Source organism: Ornithorhynchus anatinus, chromosome 3, assembly GCF_004115215.2.
Source record: "Ornithorhynchus anatinus isolate Pmale09 chromosome 3, mOrnAna1.pri.v4, whole genome shotgun sequence".
In the NCBI taxonomy this organism is placed as follows: Eukaryota; Metazoa; Chordata; class Mammalia; order Monotremata; family Ornithorhynchidae; genus Ornithorhynchus; species Ornithorhynchus anatinus.
Window position 1 is genome coordinate 38,005,282 of NC_041730.1, and position 22,959 is coordinate 38,028,240.

Consider the following 22,959-nt stretch of genomic DNA (forward strand, 5'->3'; position numbering starts at 1 on the left):
ACAGTCTAGAGGGGGAGACAAACACTGATATAAATAATTTATAATATATAATTTATAGATATGTACAAAAGTGCTGTGGTCTTTAGGGTGGTTTACTAAATAAAGCTATTTTGAAATTGTTTCATCTTTTCTTTTTCAGTCTACAGAACACAGGGATTTTCTGTGAGAAACTAAAATTACATTTTAGGAAGTTGCTAATATTTATTATGATCATGCTATTTTTTTAATGTTACAAGGTCCACATTATATGGCCTGATGAACATTCCAGTGAATTTGAAGCTGCCTGGCTGAAGAAAAGATGTTTTTCTCAAAAATCTAGAGCAAAGTTCCAACAAGAATTATTCTTTCCAGGTAGGTTTTTGGTGAACATATCAATTCTCAAGTACACTGATTCATATTTCCCATAACTGGAGATTATCATGGAATCAATAGTGACCTCTGTTCTTTTCACAAAATAGTGAAATTAAAATAGCATATTTTCTAAAACTGCATTATTAAATGGCCAAATAGCCCCCAGTCTCCATTTCCCTCATTTTGAAAGCCATACAATTAAAGATATATGAAGGTTACATGAGGCTAAAGTATCATAATCTACAAAGAAATGGTGATGTGTGAGGTTATGTAACTTCTTTGCCTAACTACTTCAAGAATGAAGAATTTACAAATTCTTCAAAATATGGGAGAATTGAGCTCCAAGAGGCCCTGTGCTAGTGTCTAGAACAAGTTCAATTAAACTTCTCTTCAGAAAACTAAAGACTTGACTGTCAATAAATATTTGAATTTGCTGTTATATATCATTCTTAATTCTATACAGCTGCCTCTGAAGACATTAAAGAGATGAATCATGAAGGATGTCTGACCAAATTTATAAATTTTCTTTGAGGGACTATCAAAGATATTTGGGTTGGAATGTATTCATGAAGCACCTAATAAGTAGTAGTACTAGTAATAGCATTTATTCAGAGTATGGATTTGCAAAGTGCTGGGAAAAAATATGGGAGAGAATGAGACATGATCCCTGGCCTTTCAGGATTGGTAACAGACACATAAATTGTGGTATTTGTTAAGCACTTACTATGTGCAAAGCACTGTTCTAAGCGCTGGGGGATACAAGGTGATCAGGTTGTCCCACATGGGGTTCACAGTTTTAATCCCCATTTGACAGATGAGGTCACTGAGGCACAGAGAAGTTAAGTGACTTGCCCAAAGTCACACAGCTGACAAGTGACGAGCCAGCATGTTAAGGAAGGAAATATGGTGAAAGAGAGGAGTTATTAGGAAAGTGTGAGTCAGGCAAGCATCTAATACAGTACCCCACTTTTCCTTTGATTCTTTTCATCACTTCAGCCATGATCTCTTTCAACTAATTCTAATCCTCCAATCCTATATTGCTCCATATTTGAAGCTAATCACATCTACATCAGGGCCTGCAGAGTACAGAGTCTCACTTTCATTGAAAGTGAAGGAATAGAAAGAAATACAATAGGTTATCAGCATCATAATCACATTTCTCAGAGGGAGAGAGCCTTATCTGGGTTGTTCTACCTAATGGGCATCACTGAAAAGGACATTTTCCCCTCAGGGGTCTCCCTACCTCTTTTTGCCTCTGGCATGATAGCTGCTGAACTAAAAAGAATTTGGGCAATGGGGAGGTTTGACTAAGTACACACCCTTGGCCTGAGAGTTTAGGAGGGAGAGAAATTAGCCTGAGGCCTCCGAAGCATTACTGATTCAGGCCCTCCTATAGTCCTGTAATGCACCTATCTCTGTGAAAGAAAGAGGAGAGAGAGAGAGAGAGAGAATGTGTGTGTGTGTGTGTGTGTGTGTGTGTGTGTGTGTGTGTGTGTGTGTGTGTGTGTGTGTGTGTGTGTGTGTGTGCACGCGCGCCCCCCCCCCCGTGTAGGTAGACAGCTGGGGGAAAGAAGTGTTTGGTATTTCTGTAAAAACTGTCTCAGTAAAGTGATGTTTGCATATTTAATTAGTAACAGTGTACCTCAGGGGCAAATAACATTTTATATTAATCAATCAGTGGTATTTATTGGGCACAGTGTGTGGCAGAGCACTATACTGTTTGGTAGAGTACAGTCCAAGAGTTGGCAAACAGTGTTTCCTGTCCACAATGAGCTTACAGTGTAGAGGGGAAGCAGTGCCTAGATTCCCTCCATTTTGCTGAACTTTAAAATACTTAGTAGCTATCATAATTGTAATTTAAGTCATTCAAGTAATTCCAAAAATGAATTCATATAGTTCTGCCTGAATTTTTCCCTCCATCACTATGTTTTCAAGACCATGTTTTAGCATACAATACAATGGAACAAATGAGAATGGATAAATGTTTTCCAAACACTGTACTGGAAAACTGAAAGAAAAAAAGAAAATGGAGATGTGAGAGTAGATAGAAATTAGTAGGAAAAATCATGTATGGTAGATTTTACTGTAGAAGAGGGTGGATTTTTAAACCTCAACTGAAAAAGTGATTTTTGTTCCTTAGAACTTATAAAGAACCCTTATTATAAGTGAAAAATACAGCTTTGATTTTTAAAAAGGTGTAGGAATGTGGTTATGATAGAGGTACAGAGGCTTTTACACATTAATTGGAGGAAAAATGAATTTAAAAAGTAATAGCCAGAATTGTCAAATTAACTCATAGTACATTACTATCAATTCTTGAGAACTAAAGACTTGTAGCTTCCACATTTCAGTACATTGATAAGGTGGGAAAATGGAAATGCTACAATAGTAAATAACGAAGAGTTTCACATGACATAAATTAATATTGAACAGAAAAAGGATTGACACCCCCTCCCCTGCCAAGATACTCTAAAGGATTGTTTAATGATTCAAAACTGTTTTAGGGCTTTTAAAATATTGCCACTTGTCAGCTGTTTGACTTAGGGCAAGTCACTTAGCTTCTATGTGCTTCAGTTGCCTCAATTATAAAATGGGGATTAAGACTGTGAGCCTCAAGTAGGACAACCTGATAACCTTTTATCTATCCCAGCACTTAGAACAGTGTTTGGCACATAGTAAGAGCTTAACAAATACCATCATTATTTACAAACTATAACTTTTCTGGATAAAGAGTTAATGAGAGCATTTTTTGAGTGCATGGCGTAGAATAGTCTTTTATAACCTTAATGCTACCCCTTTTATGCATTTCCCCAGGAAAAAGATTAAATACATTTACAAAGTTTATTTTTAATATTTAAAAATGTATGCCTTGTCTCTTCTGGGCATAAATGAGATACTGTCTATCCAGAAGCTAATATAAACTGGTTATTTAATGCAGGAGACAAGTACAGGGTTTTCATTCTGTGCTACACTAATATCTAATTTCATATGGAAAACCCAGACTCAGTATTGCATGTTGTGTATAAATGTAAGATCTCTAACAGGCACTTAAAATTATGGATGCCTGAGCTAGTTCACAGTACTAGCAACGAGAAAAATAAACATACTTATAGGTCCTATTGAAAAAAATTTTGTCAATACAGAATGAGGGTTCTAGTTTGGATCATTCTCAGCTGCCATGTATGTATGGGAAGAGGCTATAGATTTAGAAACTATAGAAAAATTATAGTTCTGTAAATACACAAACACAATTTAATTCTACAAAGAATTTAGTTGCCCAGAGTATTGTTCCTCTTGCTAGAGACTTTCCCCAGGTATATTCATTAATAACTATCAAAATTCCAAAGAAATATAAAATACAAAGTAAAATTATTATTCCACAATATACCACAGCAGATAGAATCTCTCCTTGCCAACTGAGAAAGAAAACACCAAAACCTCTGTATCTCTAACTCCTGCAAAAGCATTTAACATGACTAGCAGACATGAATTATTGGCAACTACTTATCCAATTTTGATGCCTTAAGAAGTTCACCGTGATCCTAAGGGCTACTCAGAGTTGAAATGCCTATTCTGATCTTCTCTGGATCACCATCAGAATTGAGAAGGGCTTTGTAGTAAATTCAATTGCTTTCAATCTATTCTAATGGTCCATGTTTGGAAATCAGCAGCAGCAGCCTTTATTGAATGTCTACTGTGTGCAGAGCACTATACATTGGCACTTGGGATAATAATAATTATGGAATTAGCTAAGTGCTTAGTATGGGCTAAACACTGTACTAAGCTCACAGTCTAAAAGGGAGGTGTGAATAGGTATTGAATATCCATTTTCAGAAGATCTGGAGGCACAGAGGAGTTAAGTAACTTGCCCAAGGTCACAAAGTGGGCAGATAGAGCCAGGACTTGAACCCAAGTCCTCTGACTCCTAGGCCCAAGTTCTTTCTACTAGACCATGCTGCTTCTCTTGGAAACATAAAATAGAACCAGAAGACACAGTCTTCACCTTTGAGGGACACATTAATGGGATGTAAATCTCAGAATATGTTTCCAGTTTATCAGTATATTCAAAACTCAATAACCTATAAGCATAATTAAAAAAAAACTATTGAAACCACAAGCCCCAACTCCAAGGGTAAGAAGGGGGCAATCACTTCTGTGGGTGAGCACCACTGCCCCTTACTTGTCCCCCAGCTGTTTGGGCAGGATGGACAGCTCAAGACAGCCCAACAGATGTGGAGCCAAGATGGCAATTCCCCCTCTTCATTCATTCATTCTTTCAATAGTATTTATTGAGTGCTTACTATGTTTAGAGCATTGTACTAAACACTTGGAATGTACAAATCGGCAACAGATAGAGACAGTCCCTGCTCTTTGACGGGCTTACAGTCTAATCGGGGGAGACAGGCAGACAAGAACAATGGCAATAAATAGAGTCAAGGGGAAAAACATCTCATAAAAACAATGGCAAATAAATGGAATGAGGGTGATGTACATCTCATTAAACAAAATAAACAAAATATATAGGGTGATCAAGATATATACAGTTGAGCGGATGAGTACAGTGCTGAGGGGGTGGGACGGAAGAGGGGGAGGAGAGGGAAAGGGGGGAGAAGAGGGTTTAGCTGCGGAGAGGTGAAGGGGGAGGGTAGAGGGAGCAGAGGGAAAAAGGGGGGAGCTCAGTCTGGGAAGGCCTCTTGGAGGAGGTGAGCTTTAAGTAGGGTTTTGAAGAGGGGAAGATAATTAATTTGGCGGAGGTGAGGATGGAGGGCATTCCAGGACTGCGGGAGGATGTGGCCCAGGGGTCGACGGCGGGATAGGCGAGACCGAGGGATGGTGATGAGGTGGGCGGCAGAGGAGCGGAGCGTGCGGGATGGGCAGTAGAAAGAGAGAAGGGAGGAGAGGTAGGAAGGGGCAAGGTGATGGAGAGCCTTAAAGCCTAGAGTGAGGAGTTTTTGTTTTGTACAGAGGTCGATAGGCAACCATTGGAGGTGTTTAAGAAGGGGAGTGACATGCCCAGAACGTTTTTGCAGGAAGATGAGCCAGGCAGCGGAGTGAAGAATAGACTGAAGCGGGGCGAGAGAGGAGGAAGGGAGATCAGAGAGAAGGCTGACACAGTAATCTAGCCGGGATATAACGAGAGCCTGTAGCAGTAAGGTAGCCGTTTGGGTGGAGAGGAAAGGGCGGATCTTGGCAATATTGTAAAGGTGAAACTGGCAGGTCTTGGTAACGGATCGGATGTGTGGGGTGAACGAGAGAGATGAGTCAAAGATGACACCGAGGTTGCGGGCCTGAGAGTCGGGAGGGATGGTCGTACCATCCACGGTGATAGGGAAGTCTGAGAGAGGACCGGGCTTGGGAGGGAAGATGAGGCCATCACCAGTAGGAGTAGCAGGAAGAGCTTGATACCAGACACATTTTTGGTCCTCTTGAGGCACCACAGGTTGGGGGCAGGTGGAGACTGGGCTTGATTGGGGATGAACATAGACTAGACCCTGGTGACTTCTCAGGCCCCTCTATTGGGTAAAGGCATCTATTCACCTCACCTCTGGCCCTTTCACCCTTACCTGGCCAGTTGGAGCCAGTAACTAATGGGGGCGGGGGGGAAGAGGGGAAGAGAAAGAGAGGAAAGCAGAAATGACTAGCTTTATCTATTAAGATAGATCCTACTTGTGGTCTTGAAGAAACTCATGGGAAAATTGAATTATATTAATCATTGATACAACTGGAATTAATAGATTAGGGGGAAAATGGTTCAAAGATACCACTCTGAGTGACATATATTCATACAGATTCCTATATTTCTGACAGATCCACCAGTAGTAGTATTGGTATTTATTGGGCACTTACTGAATGCAATGCACTGTACTAAGTCCTTGGGAATTAATCAATAATTTGTATTTATTGAGTGCTTATTGTATGCAAAACTTTGTACTAGGCACTTGGGAGAGTACAATACCATCAGAGTTGGTAAATACTCCCTGTTCACAGTGAGTTTACAGTCTAGAGGGGGGGATAGACATTAAAAAGATAAAGACAATATCCACCCATGTCCAAAAGTAACTCATATTCCAGTGACCACCACTAGCAGAATGTTTTATGCTCTTATCTTCCATTGTTCCTGTTGTTGGGCAGGGATTGTCTCTATCTGTTGCTGAATTATACATTCCAAGTGCTTAGTACAGTGCTCTGCAGACAGTAAGTGCTTAGTAAATACAATTGAATGAGAGGATTATTTTACTGCATTAAACAAAGTAAAATTGGAAAAACTCAAAGAAACACAATGTATTATATGGTAATAATAATAACTGTGGCATTTGTTAAGCACTTACTATGTGTCAGGTATTGTTCTAAGTGTTGGGATAGATATAAGATAATCAGGCTGGTTACAGTCCCTGTCCCACAACAGGATTCATAATCTTAATCCCCATTTTACAGATGAGGGAGGAACTGAGGCTCAGAGAAGTGAAGGGACTTGCCCAAGGTCACACAGCAGACATGTAGCAGGGCTGGAATTAGAATCCAGGTCCTTCTGACTCCCAGGTCCATGCTCTATGGAAAGATGCTGGGAAGTGTAGCATCACTACACATTGACCAATGCCACGTCCATTTGCATAACTCTTGCCTGCACTGATCTACTCCCATCAACCCATGGACTGTGTTATGCCCAGAATATACTCATATTGTGAGAGAGTACAGTGCTCTGAACATAGTAAGCACTCAATAACTATCATTGATTGATTAATAATCCCAGATAATTCCATCTTCCTTTAAATTGTTTAATGAAAACAGATAAATAACTGAAATAACTGTATAGATTCCTATTTTCTGAGACCTTATAGAAGCAGCATGGCTAGTAAAAATAATAATGAAGGTATCTGTTAAGCACTCACTATGTTCCAAGGACTGTTCTAAGCACTGGGGTAGATACAGGGTAGTCAGGTTGTCTCATGTGGGATTCACAAATTTAATCCCCATTTTACAGATGAAGTAACTGAAGCACAAAGATGTTAAGTGACTTGCCCATGGTCACACAGAAGACGAATGGCATAGCCAGGATTAGAACCCAAATTCCCTGATTCCCAAGCCCATGCTCTTGCCACTAGGTCATGCTGCTTCTCTTTGTGGATAGAGCATGGGACTGGGAGTCAGAAGGTCATAGGTTCTAATAACAGCTCTGCCACTTTTCTGTTATATGACCTTGGGCAAGTCACTTATCTGGGTCTCAGTTCCCTCATTTGTAAAATGGGGATTAGAACTGTGAGCACTGTTTGGGACAGAGACTGTGTCCAACCAGATTATCTTGTATCTACCCCACTGCTTAGAACAGTGCCTGATGCATAGTAAGCACTTAACAAATACCATCATAATCATTATTATTATTACTAAAGACATCACTGAAAAGGTTAATATATCAACATTGGATGCAAGCAAAGATTGTCTGCCACATCCCTGATGTGTCTGTGCTGCTGGTCATTAAATCTTGCCAGTTCTTCCTCCGCAGCATCTCCAGAATCTACCCTTTCCTTTATCCAAACTGCCACCGCTCTAGTCCAAGCACTTGTCATATCTTGACTTGACTACTGCGTGTACGTCCTTGCTGACCTCCCCTCTCCATTGTAGACTTCACTCTGCTGCCAAGATCATTTTTCTAAAACATTCTTCTTCATATATCTCCCCACACCTCCACAACTTCCATTTGTTGTCCGTTCCTCTTCTAATCAAGCAGAAACTGAAGATCATCAGCTAGTCACTCAATCAACCCTCTCTTCCCTACTTATCCTCAAGGCTATAAACTTGTAGGCAGGGAACTCTGTTATACTGTACCCTCCTAAATGTTTAATACAGTAGTCTGCACATCATGGTTAGCCTTGCTCCTCTCCCACTACAACCCAGCCCAAGAGATTCATTCCTCTCAAGACAACCTGCTCTCTGTGCCTGGCTCTCCTTTCTCTTAAAATCAAACCACTGCTCAAGCCCTCGCTTCTGCCTAGAACTCCTTCCCACATCACATCTGTCAGTCCACTACGCTCCCAATCTTCAAGCCCTTCTGAAATCACATCTCTTTCAAGAGTCCTACCTTCATTAATCTCTCTTATCTGCTCCTATCACCTTACTGCAGTCCCAAATGCTCCGGCAGCACTTCTGCATTGCCTAAGTCCTTGGAAACTCACACATTCCTGTAGTACTTATGTATGCATCTTTATTCTATATTACTTCCTCCAAGTCAGTTACTTTATTTTCTATCTCCCCACTAGACTGTATGCTATCTAAAGGCAGGAATGATATCTATTAGCTCTATTCTGCTCTTCCAAGCACTTGGTAGAGTGCTCTACATAGAATAGGTATTCAATTAAACACTATTATCTTAAATATTATTATTATTATTAACTGATTTAACATACTTCAGATGATACCTTTGCTGATGAAATCTCATTTAAGATATAAAATATATAGAGAGATGTATATATTCATATACACCTATATACAGACCATCAAAACATATGTAAATATAGTGAGTTTTCTTTAATGCAGAGTTTTGCAAGAATGCAACCCTCCATTTTTCAGGAGATTCAGACTTACTTCAAAAGTTTAAGTGGAGGAGGTGGTAGAGAAACAGGCAGAATGGGCACAGACTCAAGGCTTTTAATATAAATTTTGGATGCCTTTGTATTTATAATTTTAGTTTTACTTCTTAATGTAGTTTCATTTTTATGTAAATCCTAAATTAGAACAGAAATGCTGCATTCATTTTCCAAGATCCCTAAAGTCTGAAGTTTAAAGATTTATTGCCACACTTCTATACTCTATCCAGAGTAATGGCTGTATGAAGAATTAAAGATAAGGTGTTGCTTGAGAGAGCAATTTTCAGTATTTCACCAAAGTGAGTTGCTGTATTTTTCAAGAGGGACCAAACGTGATCATTTGTTTTTAGATAAGTGAATAGAACAAACTTAAAAATAGGCTTTTTTTCTCCACCCAGGAATTAGTTTCTTTTTTGAATGACACTCTCCCTGTCCTGCTCCCTTTCTCTTCCCACCCCCCAGCCCCATAGCACTTATGTATATATCTGTAGTTTTATTTATTTGTATAGATGCCTGTCTTCCCAACTCTAGACTGTACATCCATTGTGCGCAGGGAATGGGACTGTTATTATTGTAATGTACTCTCTCAAGCGCTTAGTACAGTGGTCTGCACACATTAAGCACTCAATAAATATGACTGAATGAATGAATGAGAGGAACTCTCCAATTTAGCAAAATTATACTCTATAGCACTAACATTATGTAAACCTGGATTATTGTACAGGTTTCCTCCTACTTCATCAGATGTTTTGAACTAATGGGGCACTTTTTGCCTCTCAGAGTTCATAACATCATTCATTCATTCATTAGTATTTATTGAGCACTTACTATGTGCAGAGCAATGTACTAAGCACTTGGAACGTACAAATCGATAACAGATACAGTCCCTGCCCTTTGACGGGCTTACAGTCTAAATGGGGGAGACAGACAAAAACAATAGCAATAAATAGAATCAAGGGGATGAACATCTCATTAAAACAATAGCAAATAAATAAAATCAAGGTGATGTACATCTCATTAACAAAATAAATAGGGTAATGAAAATATATACAGTTGAGCAGACGAGTACAGTGCTGAGGGGATGGGAAGGGAGAGGGGGAGGAGCAGAGGGAAATGGGGGGAAAAGAGGGTTTAGGTGAAGGGGGGCAGTAGAGGGAGTAGAGGGAGAAGGGGAGCTAAGTCTGGGAAGGCCTCTTGGAGGAGCTGAGTTTTAAGTAGGGTTTTGAAGAGGGGAAGAGAATTAGTTTGGCGGAAGTGAGGAGGGAGGGCATTCCAGGACCGTGGGAGGACGTGGCCCAGGGGTCGATGGCGGGATAGGCGAGACCGAGGGACGGTGAGGAGGTGGGCGGCAGAGGAGTGGAGCATGCAGGGTGGGCAGTAGAAAGAGAGAAGGGAGGAGAGGTAGGAAGGGGCAAGGTGATGGAGAGCCTTGAAGCCTAGAGTGAGGAGTTTTTGTTTGGAGCGGAGGTTGATAGGCAACCACTGGAGGTGTTTACATCAGAAAAGCCACTTGCCATGTACACATAATTTAAAAAGTTTCTACCACTTAAATCTGATTCCTGACCTATTGAAGAACACTTCCAGTGGGAAGACCAGGAATCTTGATGGTAAATATTTCTGCTTCTTCTACACTAGCTCAGCCTTGTCATGCTTCTGCTTAGAACAGAATCTGTTCTCCAAAATGTATACACTTCTCTCTCACCACTCAACCAACCCAAAGAGACAACCGCTCTTCCTCTTGTTGTACCAACTTCCCCTCATCGTGTAATATTCAGGCTCCTCATATAATCACAGTAATATAGTTCATTTTTCTATTTCTCCTCCCACTCCACCTGGCAGAAACTTTCCACATGCCAGCAGAGTTGTCATGGAATTTTTGGATTTAGATTTTCTTCCCACTCATTTCCCCAACTAGAGAAATAATGTAGTTTTCTGGATTGTGATCAGCTGGCTGAGTTGGCCATGATGTTTTGGGTCCTTTTTTTAAATAGGGCAAGAATATATTTTTGATAAATACAATTGATTTATTCAAGTGAAATGCTGGCTCTGATCACTAGGAAGGCAGTATTTAACCTTCTATCATCACAAACTCCTCATACTTACAAGTATTTCTCTACTTGCGTTTTAAAAGTGTGCTTGGCGAGTGTTTATATTATTAATATATTATTATTACGGTATTTGTTAAGCACTTATATGTGTCAAGCACTGTCCTAAACACTGGGTAAAATACAAGTTAATCAGATTGTACACAGTCCCTGTCCCACATGGGGTTCACAATCTAAGAAGAAGGGAGAACGGGCATTGAATCCAATTTTAAAGGTGAGGAAACTGAGGCACATAGAAATTATATGCCTTGCCGAAGGTTAACCAGCAGGCAACTGGCAGAGTCTAGATTAGAACTAAGGTCCTCTTGATCCACAGGCCTGTACTCTTTATTGTTGCTTATTAGCATTATATCCCAGCTATACTCCCAGGTCTTATTGATTCTGATTGTGAACAGATAAAAGGTTTTGACGATTTTTTTTTAAAAAAAAACAAAGAATCCTGATTGCTACTATGCTGATCCAAACACTCATCATATCTTTCCTTGATTATTCCATCAGCTTCTTGCTGACCTCCCAACCTCCTTTCTCTCTCCGTTCCACATACACTCTGATGCCTGGATCATCTTTCTAAAAACCTAGTTCAATCCATGCCTTCCCACCTCTCCTCCAACAAACAGAAACTCCTTACCACTAGCATTAAAGCACTCAATTAGTTTACCCCCTCCTAATCTTGCCTCTTGGATTTCCTATTACAACCCAGCCTGCACACTTTACTTCTCTAATGCCAACCTACACACTGTACCTCGATATCATCTATTTTGCCACTGAACTCCAACTCACACCCTCCTTCTGTCCTTGAACTTCCTCCCCCTTCACGTATGACAGACCACCACTCTCCCAACCTTCAAAGCCTTATTAAAAGAATATCTTCTCCAGGAGGCCTTCTTCAACTAAGGCTTCAGTTCCCCTATTCCTTCTCCCTTTTCTGTCACCTATGTACTTGAATTTGTACCCTTTAAGCGCTTGATATGCACCCCATCATTAGCTCCACAACACTTATGTACAAATCCACAATTTATTTTAATGACTATCTCTCCCTCTAGCTCCCTGTGGGCAGGGAACATGTCTACCAACTCTGTTGTATAGTACTCTCCAAAGCACTTAGTATAGTGTTCTGCACAGAGTAAGCACTCAGTAAATATGATTGTTTGATTAAGCTAAGAGTTAAGAGATGATGTCCAGAGAAGCAGTATTTGAATTTTTACTCATTTTGGAAATGATAAACGAAAGGTTTGCATTTGGAATCTTATTGGGTTAGAGTCCTTTCCCTTAAGGCCTTCTTTCATCTGGTAAATTTATTTTATGTGGCCCACAGAAGTCATTAAAAAAAAATGATACTGGCAGGTGGACTGATGGTTCATCACATTCAGTGAATCAAATCCAGAGCCAAAAAGCACAGTTCAGTGCCAGTGACAGAAAGTCCTAGACTTTTAAAAAACAGATTGCAACATGCTATTGTGGACTTTTTATTCATTAACTATGACCCTTCTCCTTATCTTTTCTCTTCTTGAAGTAAAAAGACAGAAACAAATTATTTAATGCTGAATTTAAGGAAGGTTCTGATCACATCCAATGTATCTATGCATTTTTTGTGTTCAAAATATGTATTCAGGGAGATCACAATTAAAATTAGAATAATTCACACTTTAAATATTACATACTTTTCCACACATTCTCTATATGTGTGTATTATAAAGTATCCTCAAATACGTTTTATTATAGGCAAATACATGTTTTTTGAGGACTTCAGGTATTAGGTCTTTAGGTATCTTTTGGGGAAGTGGGGCAGGAGCTAGTGTGCAAAGGGCAAGAAATTTACTGTTTTAATTCTTGTAGTTTCAGAGCTTCCATCTAGGCTAATATTGTTATATCATGGAGTGGTGAATAATATATCAGAATAATTTTACAAATGAATTTAAGGAGCAGTTTCATCTCAAAGATTTTTCTAGTTTTCATATTGTGACTATTTTGATAAATTTGATGATGTTACCTAAACCACAGTTCTCTAGAAACTGAGGGTAGAATGAAAGATGGTCTGTTTGAATGGTTTACATTAGAATCTATGTCTTATGTTTCTTGGATTCTATTTTAATAGAACTTATGCCAGAGGGCTTGAAATTCGTGGTTGTGGTTGGAAATTTGAAAACGTTGCAGAATTTGAAAATTGTTGTAACTACAAACTGTAACTTTTCAGATTGATGTACTTTATCCTCTTATTTATACTTCATGCTAAAGTCATGTATCACTAGCATTGATTTATTCTTGACCTTCTTTGTGGGTGTAGCTAAAAACTAAAAAAGATCCCAACTCCCAGATAGTTTCCATTCCCAACAAGGTATTGTTGGTATGAAACACAAAAGTATAAATGAAGAAATTCTATTTTTTTCAAATACAGCTAAGGACTAAAAGTACTTGTGTTTGTTTTTTTAAAAAAAGTCTGTAGTTAAAAGCAGAAATGGGAGTAAGGAGAAATGAGAATGGACAGTTCTATATGTTTGAAGAATTTTTGTCTCAACCCTGGTTGGTTTTCACTGAATAATAGATGGTATTTGTTAAGCATTTACTATGTGCCAAACACTGTAGCCACTCTAAAACTGTCAGTGTGCTTTCTATTAAGTTGCAGAAAACTGTTCAGATCTTTTTCACATCATTTTTAAACAGGAGTATTTTCTTGCTTTACCTACAAAATGTAAAGAAACTGCTGTGTGTGACCTTGGACAAGTCATTTCACTTCTCTGTGCCTCAGTTACCTCATCTATTGAATGGGGATTAAGACTGTGGGGCCCAAGTAGGGCATGGACTGTGTCCAACCTGATTACCTTGTTATCTATCCCAGCGCTTAGTACAGTGCCTGGCACATATTAAGCGCTGAACAAATACCACACTATTAAATAAAAACCTAAAAAAAAATACAATCCATTGTTCTCATTGGTGAGAAAATTTTCAAAACAAGAATGTAATTGACAAGCAACTTCTAAATGAAAGATTTTCATTCAAAGAGAAGTCTAGAAGAATCTCTGTTGCCAGCCCCTAGAAAAGTCTCAATTCTTTTATGGAATAATCTGTGCTTGCAAGAGAGGTCTATTAATAGGAAAAGCTGGAAAACTGTGTACAATAATTGATAAATTCTTGGTGAATATTTAGTTTTGTCTTAGAATATTTAGAATAATTTTAAGCCTTGCCAAAACTAATTATTTAATTTTAATAACAATTTGGTGTTTATTAAGAGCTTACTATGTGTCAAGCACCGTCTCAGCACTGTGGTAGATACAAGCTAGTCAGGTCCCATATGGAGTTCACGGTCAGAGTAGAAGTACTAACAGCTATTGAATACCCAAGTTGCAGATGAGGGTACTAATGCACAGAGAAGTTAAGTGACTTGTCCAAGGTCCCACTGCAGACAAGTGGCAGAGCTAGGATTAGAATCCCAAGTCCTCTGAATCCCAGGCCCCTACTCTTTCGGCTCTTTCCATCCATACCAATAGAACTCATTCTTTGAAAAATTCAATATCATTACATTTAGCACACATTTACAGTGAATCTGCAAATATTTATTAACTTTAAATTCTCAGGATGGTACAAGAGATAGATGTGCCTTGCTAAGATATGAAGGACTACAGAATGAATGGTCACCAGGAGACCTTTTTAGATTGTATTCCACCAAAAGCACTGCTCTGTGGGGCCTTTGTGGGTTGCTTCTTCTGACTGGTTCTCCCAAATGGTATCTTACTGGCAGACACCACTGACCAATCTCTAGAAAATGGCAACAGTAGCAGCAGTCTTTGGCAAGGATTTCATTATGCATACATTAAAATGCCCTGGAATTCCTGAAGAAAACAAGATCAAGTTTTTGTTTTGAAACATGCATAGTGAAAACTTTGGAGCCCAACTGGATCTGGGAGGGGAACACACTTGCAGAGAGCAAGAACTTGGGAAAGTGTTGTCATTCCATTACTCCAGCCTCATGGCTGCCAAACTTTAAAGAGTTCTCCAAATAGCAGGATTGCTGTTCCTTCATGGATCCCTTAGGGCAAACTACAAATATACATTTGGAAACCGACATTTTTTTCTTAAATTGTATTAGAACTGGAAAGTGACCTTTCTAGTAACTAGCAGTAGGCAAAAAAAGGAAATGGGTTACTAATTTAATTGTTCCAACTGGAGTCCCCACATTAAAACTGGTATCCATTAATTGAAGAAAAATTATTTCATCACTAAATATGCTTTGGTTTTGAGAAAACCATGGTATATTGTGCAATAAAATCCACTTGTAATACTTTTCATTTAAGACCCACCAAATACTTAATTTCTTTAAAGGCCCAAATTCAGGCATATTTCAATAATGCTCCCGTCCATCTAAAAAAAATTTATTTCCAGTTATTTAGATGTTTAAGGAGAAGTTCTGAATTCTTTGAAAATGATTCATTAATGGGAATCATAGAAAGGACCCTAAAAGATTAAACATTAGGATTAGAAGCATCACAGATGGGCTCTGCGCGTCTTCATTGGGGTTGCACTGATGCAGTAGGAATGGCAGTGACACATAATTTTAGTACTCTCTTGGAAAAGTCAATATTAAGAAATTCCATCTATGCCTATTTTCCAATCTGTATGGCAAAACACAAAGTCTAACAAAATTCATCCCACTTTCAAGCAAAAGCAGAGTACTGGAATGGAGGGGAAGGATAAAGGGAATTAGTCTTCTCTAACCTCAGTAAATGAAAAAAAGGAAAGACCTAATTTTAGGCTTGAAAATCTTGAAAGTATTATTTGTATTTGAACTAAGATTGTGGATGTATTCCATTGAATTGTTACTCTTGGAAAAAACAAATGTTGATTTATGTATGCATTTTGACTGAAATTTTGCCCAGTGCATTTTCTTCTAATTTAGGGAACCAGCCATCTTCCATCAGCAACATTTATTGCCCCTACGTTTGCTTCACACAGGAGTATTTTTGAAAGGAATTTTCATGTAGTAAATTCCAGGTTTTTGCCTAAACCTGAAAGCATATCTTTAGGTGGGAACATAATTTGATGAGGGAATAAAACTGTGCACAGAATTACTATTTTGAAGGAAGGTACCTCAGTTCTACCTACTGTATGTTGACAACAGTGATTATGCCCTTTGACCCTTAAGTTGACTATACATTACACACATATAGTGTTGTCATGTTCCTATGATCTCTACAAAATGGGCCTAGTTACTCTCCGGGGTTATTAACTAGGCAGTTTCCAGTTAATCCAGTAAATCTGGCAGAAAGAATTTTAGAGTTGGACAAGAGGAATAGGGTATACTAGGGCACATTTCCTATAACCATTATCCACTTTAAATCATCTAGACTGTAAGCTCTTTGTGGGCAGGGAACATGCCTACCAACTCTGTTATATTGTACTCTCCAAAGCCCTTAATACGGTGCTCTACTCACAGTAAATGCTCACTAAATACTATTGATTGATTTGAATCAAGCAAGTGTTGTGATTGTGGCATCAATTCTAAAAAACACAGTTTAACCAGAGTGATTTCAATTTTAAACACTTATCCTCCCAGTTTAGGGGTGAGTTTGATTTTGCAATAAGATGTGAAAGATAGCAGTGGGATATCAAACCCGAACAAGTAGAGTGAAATCCTTCTGGAGTTCAGTTGTTAATATTATGGTTGTTTCCCTTGGCAAAGTATGATTTCCTCTCTGTTCCACCTCCTCTGGGAGGGACCTGTTTCTATGCCAGAGAAATTTCTGTTAAAATTAGATTTTCTCCTAGTTTTTAGAAAGTAACTTTTGCAGAATAAGTTATTCGTTTAGGATTGTTGGCCAAAAAAAATAGATTACCATGGGTATGTCTGATTCATCCGCTTATCTTCTCCAGATGGCAATGCCAAAAAAGAACTCCTTTACCTGGCCTGAAAATATAGACCAAGATGAGAATTAAACCTAATTCTCAATCTGGCATTACAGCATGAGACTCCTATTGACTTCTAAGGGAGCTTATGTGCTTAAGAAATAGGAAAGGAAAATGACGAGACTGTTTCCTTTGTGGTAGGTGTTCTGGTTTGAATTTAGCCACAGTTGCTTCTCAGTTGGCTGTTCCTATCTTGTTTCTATCATTCCCTTTGCTGTGGCAGGGCTAATCTAGCAGATAAATCGCACAAAGATTCAGGCACGTTTCTGGACAGAGGTCAGGTGTTGTAAGACTCTTTGATGTCCACACCATGTGAAATCTCCTATCTCTTGGACCAGGCTTCAACTATGCACTGATTTTCAGCTTACCTGGGTTTTCATCTGCTCTTCGGAAAGTTAACAATTCAATAGTCCAACAGGTCTTGTATTTAGAGAAAACACCCTGGCAATTAAATTCATCTCTGAGTACATACATGATTAAATGACCGATAGCTCGACAACAGTGTGTTATCTCTTGTGATTTGGGATGACTGATGTTTACAGTACCAGACACTGTTTTCTCTTTTGACTATTCATGTTTCCTTCTTTATGTAGCTTTTGCTCAAAAAGAGCCACTCTTTCCTTGACAGCAGTTTCATACTTACCGAGTGCCTATTATGAGGAGAAAAGTGAACTAAGCATGTAGGGAAGTACAATGAATATGAAAGCTACAGTCCTTGCCCTCAACCAGGGGAAACCAGGGGGACATAAGTATTTTGACAGAGTGGAGAAAACAATATAACCCCAACAGCAAGTATAAGGAGAGATCAGTAAGTGGGGCAGCATGAGAAGCAGCATGGTCTAGCAGAAAAAGCCCAGGACTGGGAATGAGAAGTTCTGGGTTCTAATGCCAGCTCAGCTACTTGCCTACCATGTGACCTTGGGCAAGTCACTCAACTTCTCTGCATGTCATCTATAAAATGGGAAATAAATACATGCTCTACCTCCTATGTAGAATTTGAGCCTGATGAGACACTGAGACTGGGTCTTCTACCTTCTTATCTTCTACCTACCCCAGCACTTAATACAGTACTTGACATACAGTAGGTGAGGAACAAATACCACAGTTATTATTGTGTGCAGATCAATATGTATTTACACATTAAGGATGGCTGTTCAGTAATGTCACCTGACTCATGAAGCAACTAACATCAGGGTTACATGCATGAATAGGTTTTATCACAATTAATCATAGTAGGACACAAAAGGGTTGGACTGAGATGATGAAGACAGGGCATTTTTCTTTGGAGAGCAGGGCCAACTTCAGAGAGTAATCAAGTAAGACAGTTATCTCAGGGCACACCATCAAGGGTAAGGGTACCTATAGCAATATAATAATAATTATGGTATTTGTTAAGCACTTACTATGTGGCAAGAACTGTACTAAGCATTGGGATGGATACTAGCAAATTGGGTTGAACACAGTCCCATGTGGGGCTCACAGTCTCAATGCCCATTTGACAGATCAGGGAATTGAGGCACAGAGAAATGAAGTGACTTGCCCAAGGGCACAGCAGACATGTGGAGGAGCCAGGATTAGAACCCCTGACCTTATGACTCTCAGCCCCATGCTCTATCCACTACGCCATGCTGTCTGGGCTGGCAAGGGGATGGTGGGTAGGCTCTCAGGGCATACAATCAAAGGTTGGAGGAGCCTCAGAGCACAAACTGGGGAGGGAAGAGGAACCTTAGGACCCACAGTGCAGTAGGAGGGGCCTTGGAGTAGACAGGTGGTGTGGGGAATCTCAGAGAGCACTGAGTCTTGGGGAAGGGATTCAGGGCACACCATCACCATAGTCTGGCCAGAAAAATGACGCTAAGCTGAAGGATATGACATCATTATGTTAGTAATGTAAAAATGGCATATGGAACAGGTGGAGGAGGACAATTTTCTGTGCCTCAGGGCAGCCAAGTATCTGAAGTTGGCCCAGTTGGAGAGTGTCTTTGGCTGGCACAGGGACCTTCCATTTCACAGCTGCTGCCCAAAAGATCTGGACAGCCCTCTCCTGCTCTCACATGGCTGCCAACTGGTTCTGAGAGAGGGGCTGAGTATGGAAGACCATGAAATGTAGGATAGCCATCAGGTGGACAGTCTGGTGAGGGAGCAGCTCCTGAGGTAGAATCAGACACTGGACTAGTAATACCTGGCTCCTAAACATCAACCTCCAGGAGTGCTAATTGGGTGTCAAACATTGGGATCTATCCATTGGGAAGATTGAAACCTAAAATAGATATTTCTAATGAAAATATTTGCAAAGAATTCATTGGGCCTCTGAACACATGACCCAAAGCTATCCTTGTATCAGAGAGTTAATAAGGAGCAGGGGTGGGCAGACAGAGCGGATAGCAATCTTGAGGTCAAAGTTACCTGTGCCCTGTCCTCTTGTTGTTGCCATAACTACAGGCCCCATTTACGTAAACACAAACTCCCTGGAGTTCTACCTTGCTAACTCCTCCCATTCTGTTCCCAAGTTCACCTTCTTGCCTGAAAAATTTTGGTCTACATTAACCCACCTTACCCCGGCAACTGGGGTCAGATTTAAGGCACAGTGATTCACTAATGGCTGACTTTCATCTATCCACAGTATCTGAAAGCAAGATTCCTGAGACAGAAGATGGAGACTGAAGAAGAGTGGTGGAGTTCGGCGGCGGGGGGTGGGGGGAGGTGGCGGCTGAAACCATGAGAATTAATATTGGTGTTTCCCTGGCTCCTCTTTACAATCAGACTATCTTCAAACTAAAACCAAACTAAAATCAGTACTTCTGTGCTGTTTGCGACTGTAACCAGGACCTCACGGTATATGAATTAATTTAATAGAGAGAAGGAAAGTCTCATTCATCATGTCCTTGATTCGCAGAGTGCCAGTATTGGGGCTCAGACCTGCAGCTTCCTACCATGGGTTTTAAAGACATTTTAAGCAGTGATGAACATGCATATAATTGGCTGTCCACCCTGAAGAAAGTAGGCATTGTGCGGCTAACAGGAGCTTCTGCCAAGCAAGGAGAAGTGGCTAAACTTGGTAAAAGGATTGGCTTCCTGTACCTCACATTTTATGGGTGAGTAGCCATTTATAATATATTCCAGTTCCTCCAGAAGATAAACTTTGACATACCTTACATGGAGGTGAATCTCTCTGATGAAATTAACTTAGAAGTGCATACAGATTTGTAAATATATCATTTCATAGCATATTAAACATGAAGCTTTATAACAAGAAGGGATTTAAAAAATGGCTTTAGAAAAAGAATGTCAGATGAAAATGAGGTTAAATGTAACTATTAGGAGATATTAAGATTATTCTGATTTAGAACACTGAATCAACCAGAATTTTGAATGCCCTGTTTGACAAATATTAGTTATTGAAAATTTCTGAGAATTAAAAGTTCAATGAAATTGGCCCTTGAGGAATTAAAAGCAACTACAGGATTTGCTAAAAAGAGGGAAATAATGTAATATAAAAAGGATAGAACTAAATGAGTTTTTAGATGAGAGGGAAAAACAAAGTATTTGCTGACTAGCATGCAGAAGGACCTATTTAGACTAGCTTTCATCCAGCATATCATCTACTGAATCACATTACTTATTGATACTGAAGAACCCAAAATCCTTGGTTATCTTTTGTCCTCAGTAAGTCAGCACACTGTCATATTAGTACAGTCTTCTAGATTAATTGTACATGCTTTTAAAATTAATCTGTTCTATTTGTTGAGCTAACCTTACTGTGTGCAGATAACTGTATTAAAGTGCATGAGAGAGTACAGTAGACTAGGTAGCTACTCAGAGAGTTTACAGTGTAGAGAGGCATTTACCATCTAGCAGGAATTCTTCTGTCAGTGTATTCTAGACTGTGGACTGAAAGCTGCGGACTGTAAGCTCATTGTGGGCAGGGAATGTGTCTACTAACTTCATAATGTTGTATTCTTCCAAGTGCTTAGTAGGAGTCTGGTCAAGGGTTCTAATTCTCACTCTGCCACTTGTCTGCTGTATGACCTTGAGTAAGTCACTTCATTTCTCTGTTCCTCAGTTCCCTCATCTGTAAAATGGAGACTGAGACCATGAGCCCCACATGGGACAGGAACTGTGTCCAAAATGATTTGCTTGTATCCATTCATTCAATCATATATATTGAGCACTTACTGTGTGCAGAACACTGTACTAAGCACTTGGAAAGTACAATTCGGCAACAGATAAAGACAATGCCTACCCAATGGGTTCACAGTTTAGAAGGGGGAGACAGACAATAAAACAAAACAAGTAGACTGGCATCAATAGTATCAAAATAGATAAAGAGAATTATAGATATATACACACATCATTAATAAAATGAATAGAATAATAAATATGTACAAATATACACAAGTGCTGTGGGGCGGGGAAGGGGAAAGAGCAGAGGGAGGGAGTAGGGGCAATGGGGAGGGGAGGAGGAGCAGAGGGAAAAGGAGGGCTCAGTCTGGGAAGGCCTCCTGGAGGAGATGAGTGCTCAGTAGGGCTTTGAAGGGAGAAAAAGAGCTAGTTTGGCAGATGTGAAGAGGGAGGGCATTCCAGGCCAGAGGTAGGACATGGGCCAGGGGTCATCAGCGGGATAGGTGAGAATGAGGCACAATGAGGAGGTTAGCGGCAGAGAGGCGGAGTGGATGGTGTGGGCTGTAGAAGGAGAGAAGGGAGGTGAGGTAGGAGGGGGCAAGCTGATAGAGAGCTCTGAAGCCAATAGTAAAGAGTTTTTGCTTCATGCGAAGGTTGATAGGCAACCACTGGAGATTTGGGGGGGGGGGGGGGTGACATGTCCTGGACAAAGTAAGTGTTTAAGCAAATAGTAACTGTTAATACCATAATAATATTAATAATAATACAGTGCTCTGCAAATAGTAAGCACTCAATAAATGTTATTGATTTCTAATGAATTTTACAACCTTTAACGACAAAGTGTAGGGGTTTTATGAGTTTGCTTTCCCTTAATCTTTAAAGCTAACTATAACTCCAACTCTTTTATAAAGAAATAATATATTTAAGCTCTTTTAAAAGAGCTACTGTCAAGGATCAACACATTGGTTATTATATAAAGAGCACTGTAAAAGTGCTTGAGAGAGTAAAATAGAATTAGTAAAAATTATCCCTGCCCTTAAAGAGTTTATAATCTAGCAGAGGAGGCAGACACTGAAATAAATTACAGGTATGAGGATGCAATAGAATACAAAGACATGTATTTAAGTGCTATGTTGGGGGAGGTGGGGAAGGTTGTGATTACTTGAGTGCTTAGGTAATGCAGAAATGCTGAAGTGGCAGTTGTCACTGTATAGGGTGGCAGGATAAGAGCCTAATCAGGGAAGGTCTCCTAGAGGAGGTGTGATTTCAGAAGGCTCTGAAGATGGAGTGACTGATGCTCTGCCAGATGTGAGGAGGAGGGGATTCCAAGAAGAAAGGAAGGTATGAGCAAGACATCAGCAGCTGGATAGAGGAGAAAGACAGAGAAGTTTGGATTGAAAGAATGAAATGTGTGAAACAAGGTACAATGGGTACAATGGGTACAATGAGGTACAATACTTAAGGTATTGTCAAGCACTTACTATGTGTCAAGCACTGTACTAAGCTCTGGAGCAGATACAAGATCATCAGGTTCTACATGGGCCTCACAGTCCAAGTAGAAGGGAGAACAGTTATTGAATATCCATTTTGCAGATAATAATAATAATGTTGGTATTTGTTAAGTGCTTACTATGTGCCAACCACTGTTCTAAGTGCTGGGATAGGTACAAGGCAATCAGGTTGTTCCACGTGGGCCTCATGGTTTTAATCCCCATTTTCCAGATGAGGGACCTGAGGCACAGAGAAGTGAAGTGACTTGCTCAAAGTCACAAAGCTGCCAAGTGACGAATCGGGATTAGAATTCATGATCTCTGATTCCCCAGCCCGTGCTCTTTCCACTGAGCCATGGTGCTTCTCTAAGAGAGAGTTTCAAGTGAGAGCAAGGAAGTTGACTGATGCTT

The 22,959-nt window shown here is 39.8% G+C and overlaps 1 protein-coding gene and 1 long non-coding RNA gene across 2 annotated transcripts in view; one reads left to right on the plus strand and one right to left on the minus strand.

Annotated features, from left to right (window-relative positions):
• The window catches only part of LOC103166130, a 55,222-nt gene extending 38,293 nt beyond the window's left edge, over positions 1–16,929 (minus strand). The window contains exon 1 of the long non-coding RNA XR_003757849.2: positions 16,867–16,929. This is a non-coding gene — a long non-coding RNA (uncharacterized LOC103166130). The remainder of the gene's footprint in view (positions 1–16,866) is intronic.
• The window catches only part of BBOX1 (gamma-butyrobetaine hydroxylase 1), a 65,320-nt gene that overhangs the window by 15,348 nt on the left and 27,013 nt on the right, over positions 1–22,959 (plus strand). Inside the window, exons 3-4 of the mRNA XM_001511096.5 lie at positions 237–351; positions 19,833–20,031. Coding sequence (XP_001511146.2) covers positions 237–351; positions 19,833–20,031 — 314 coding nt within the window. The remainder of the gene's footprint in view (positions 1–236; positions 352–19,832; positions 20,032–22,959) is intronic.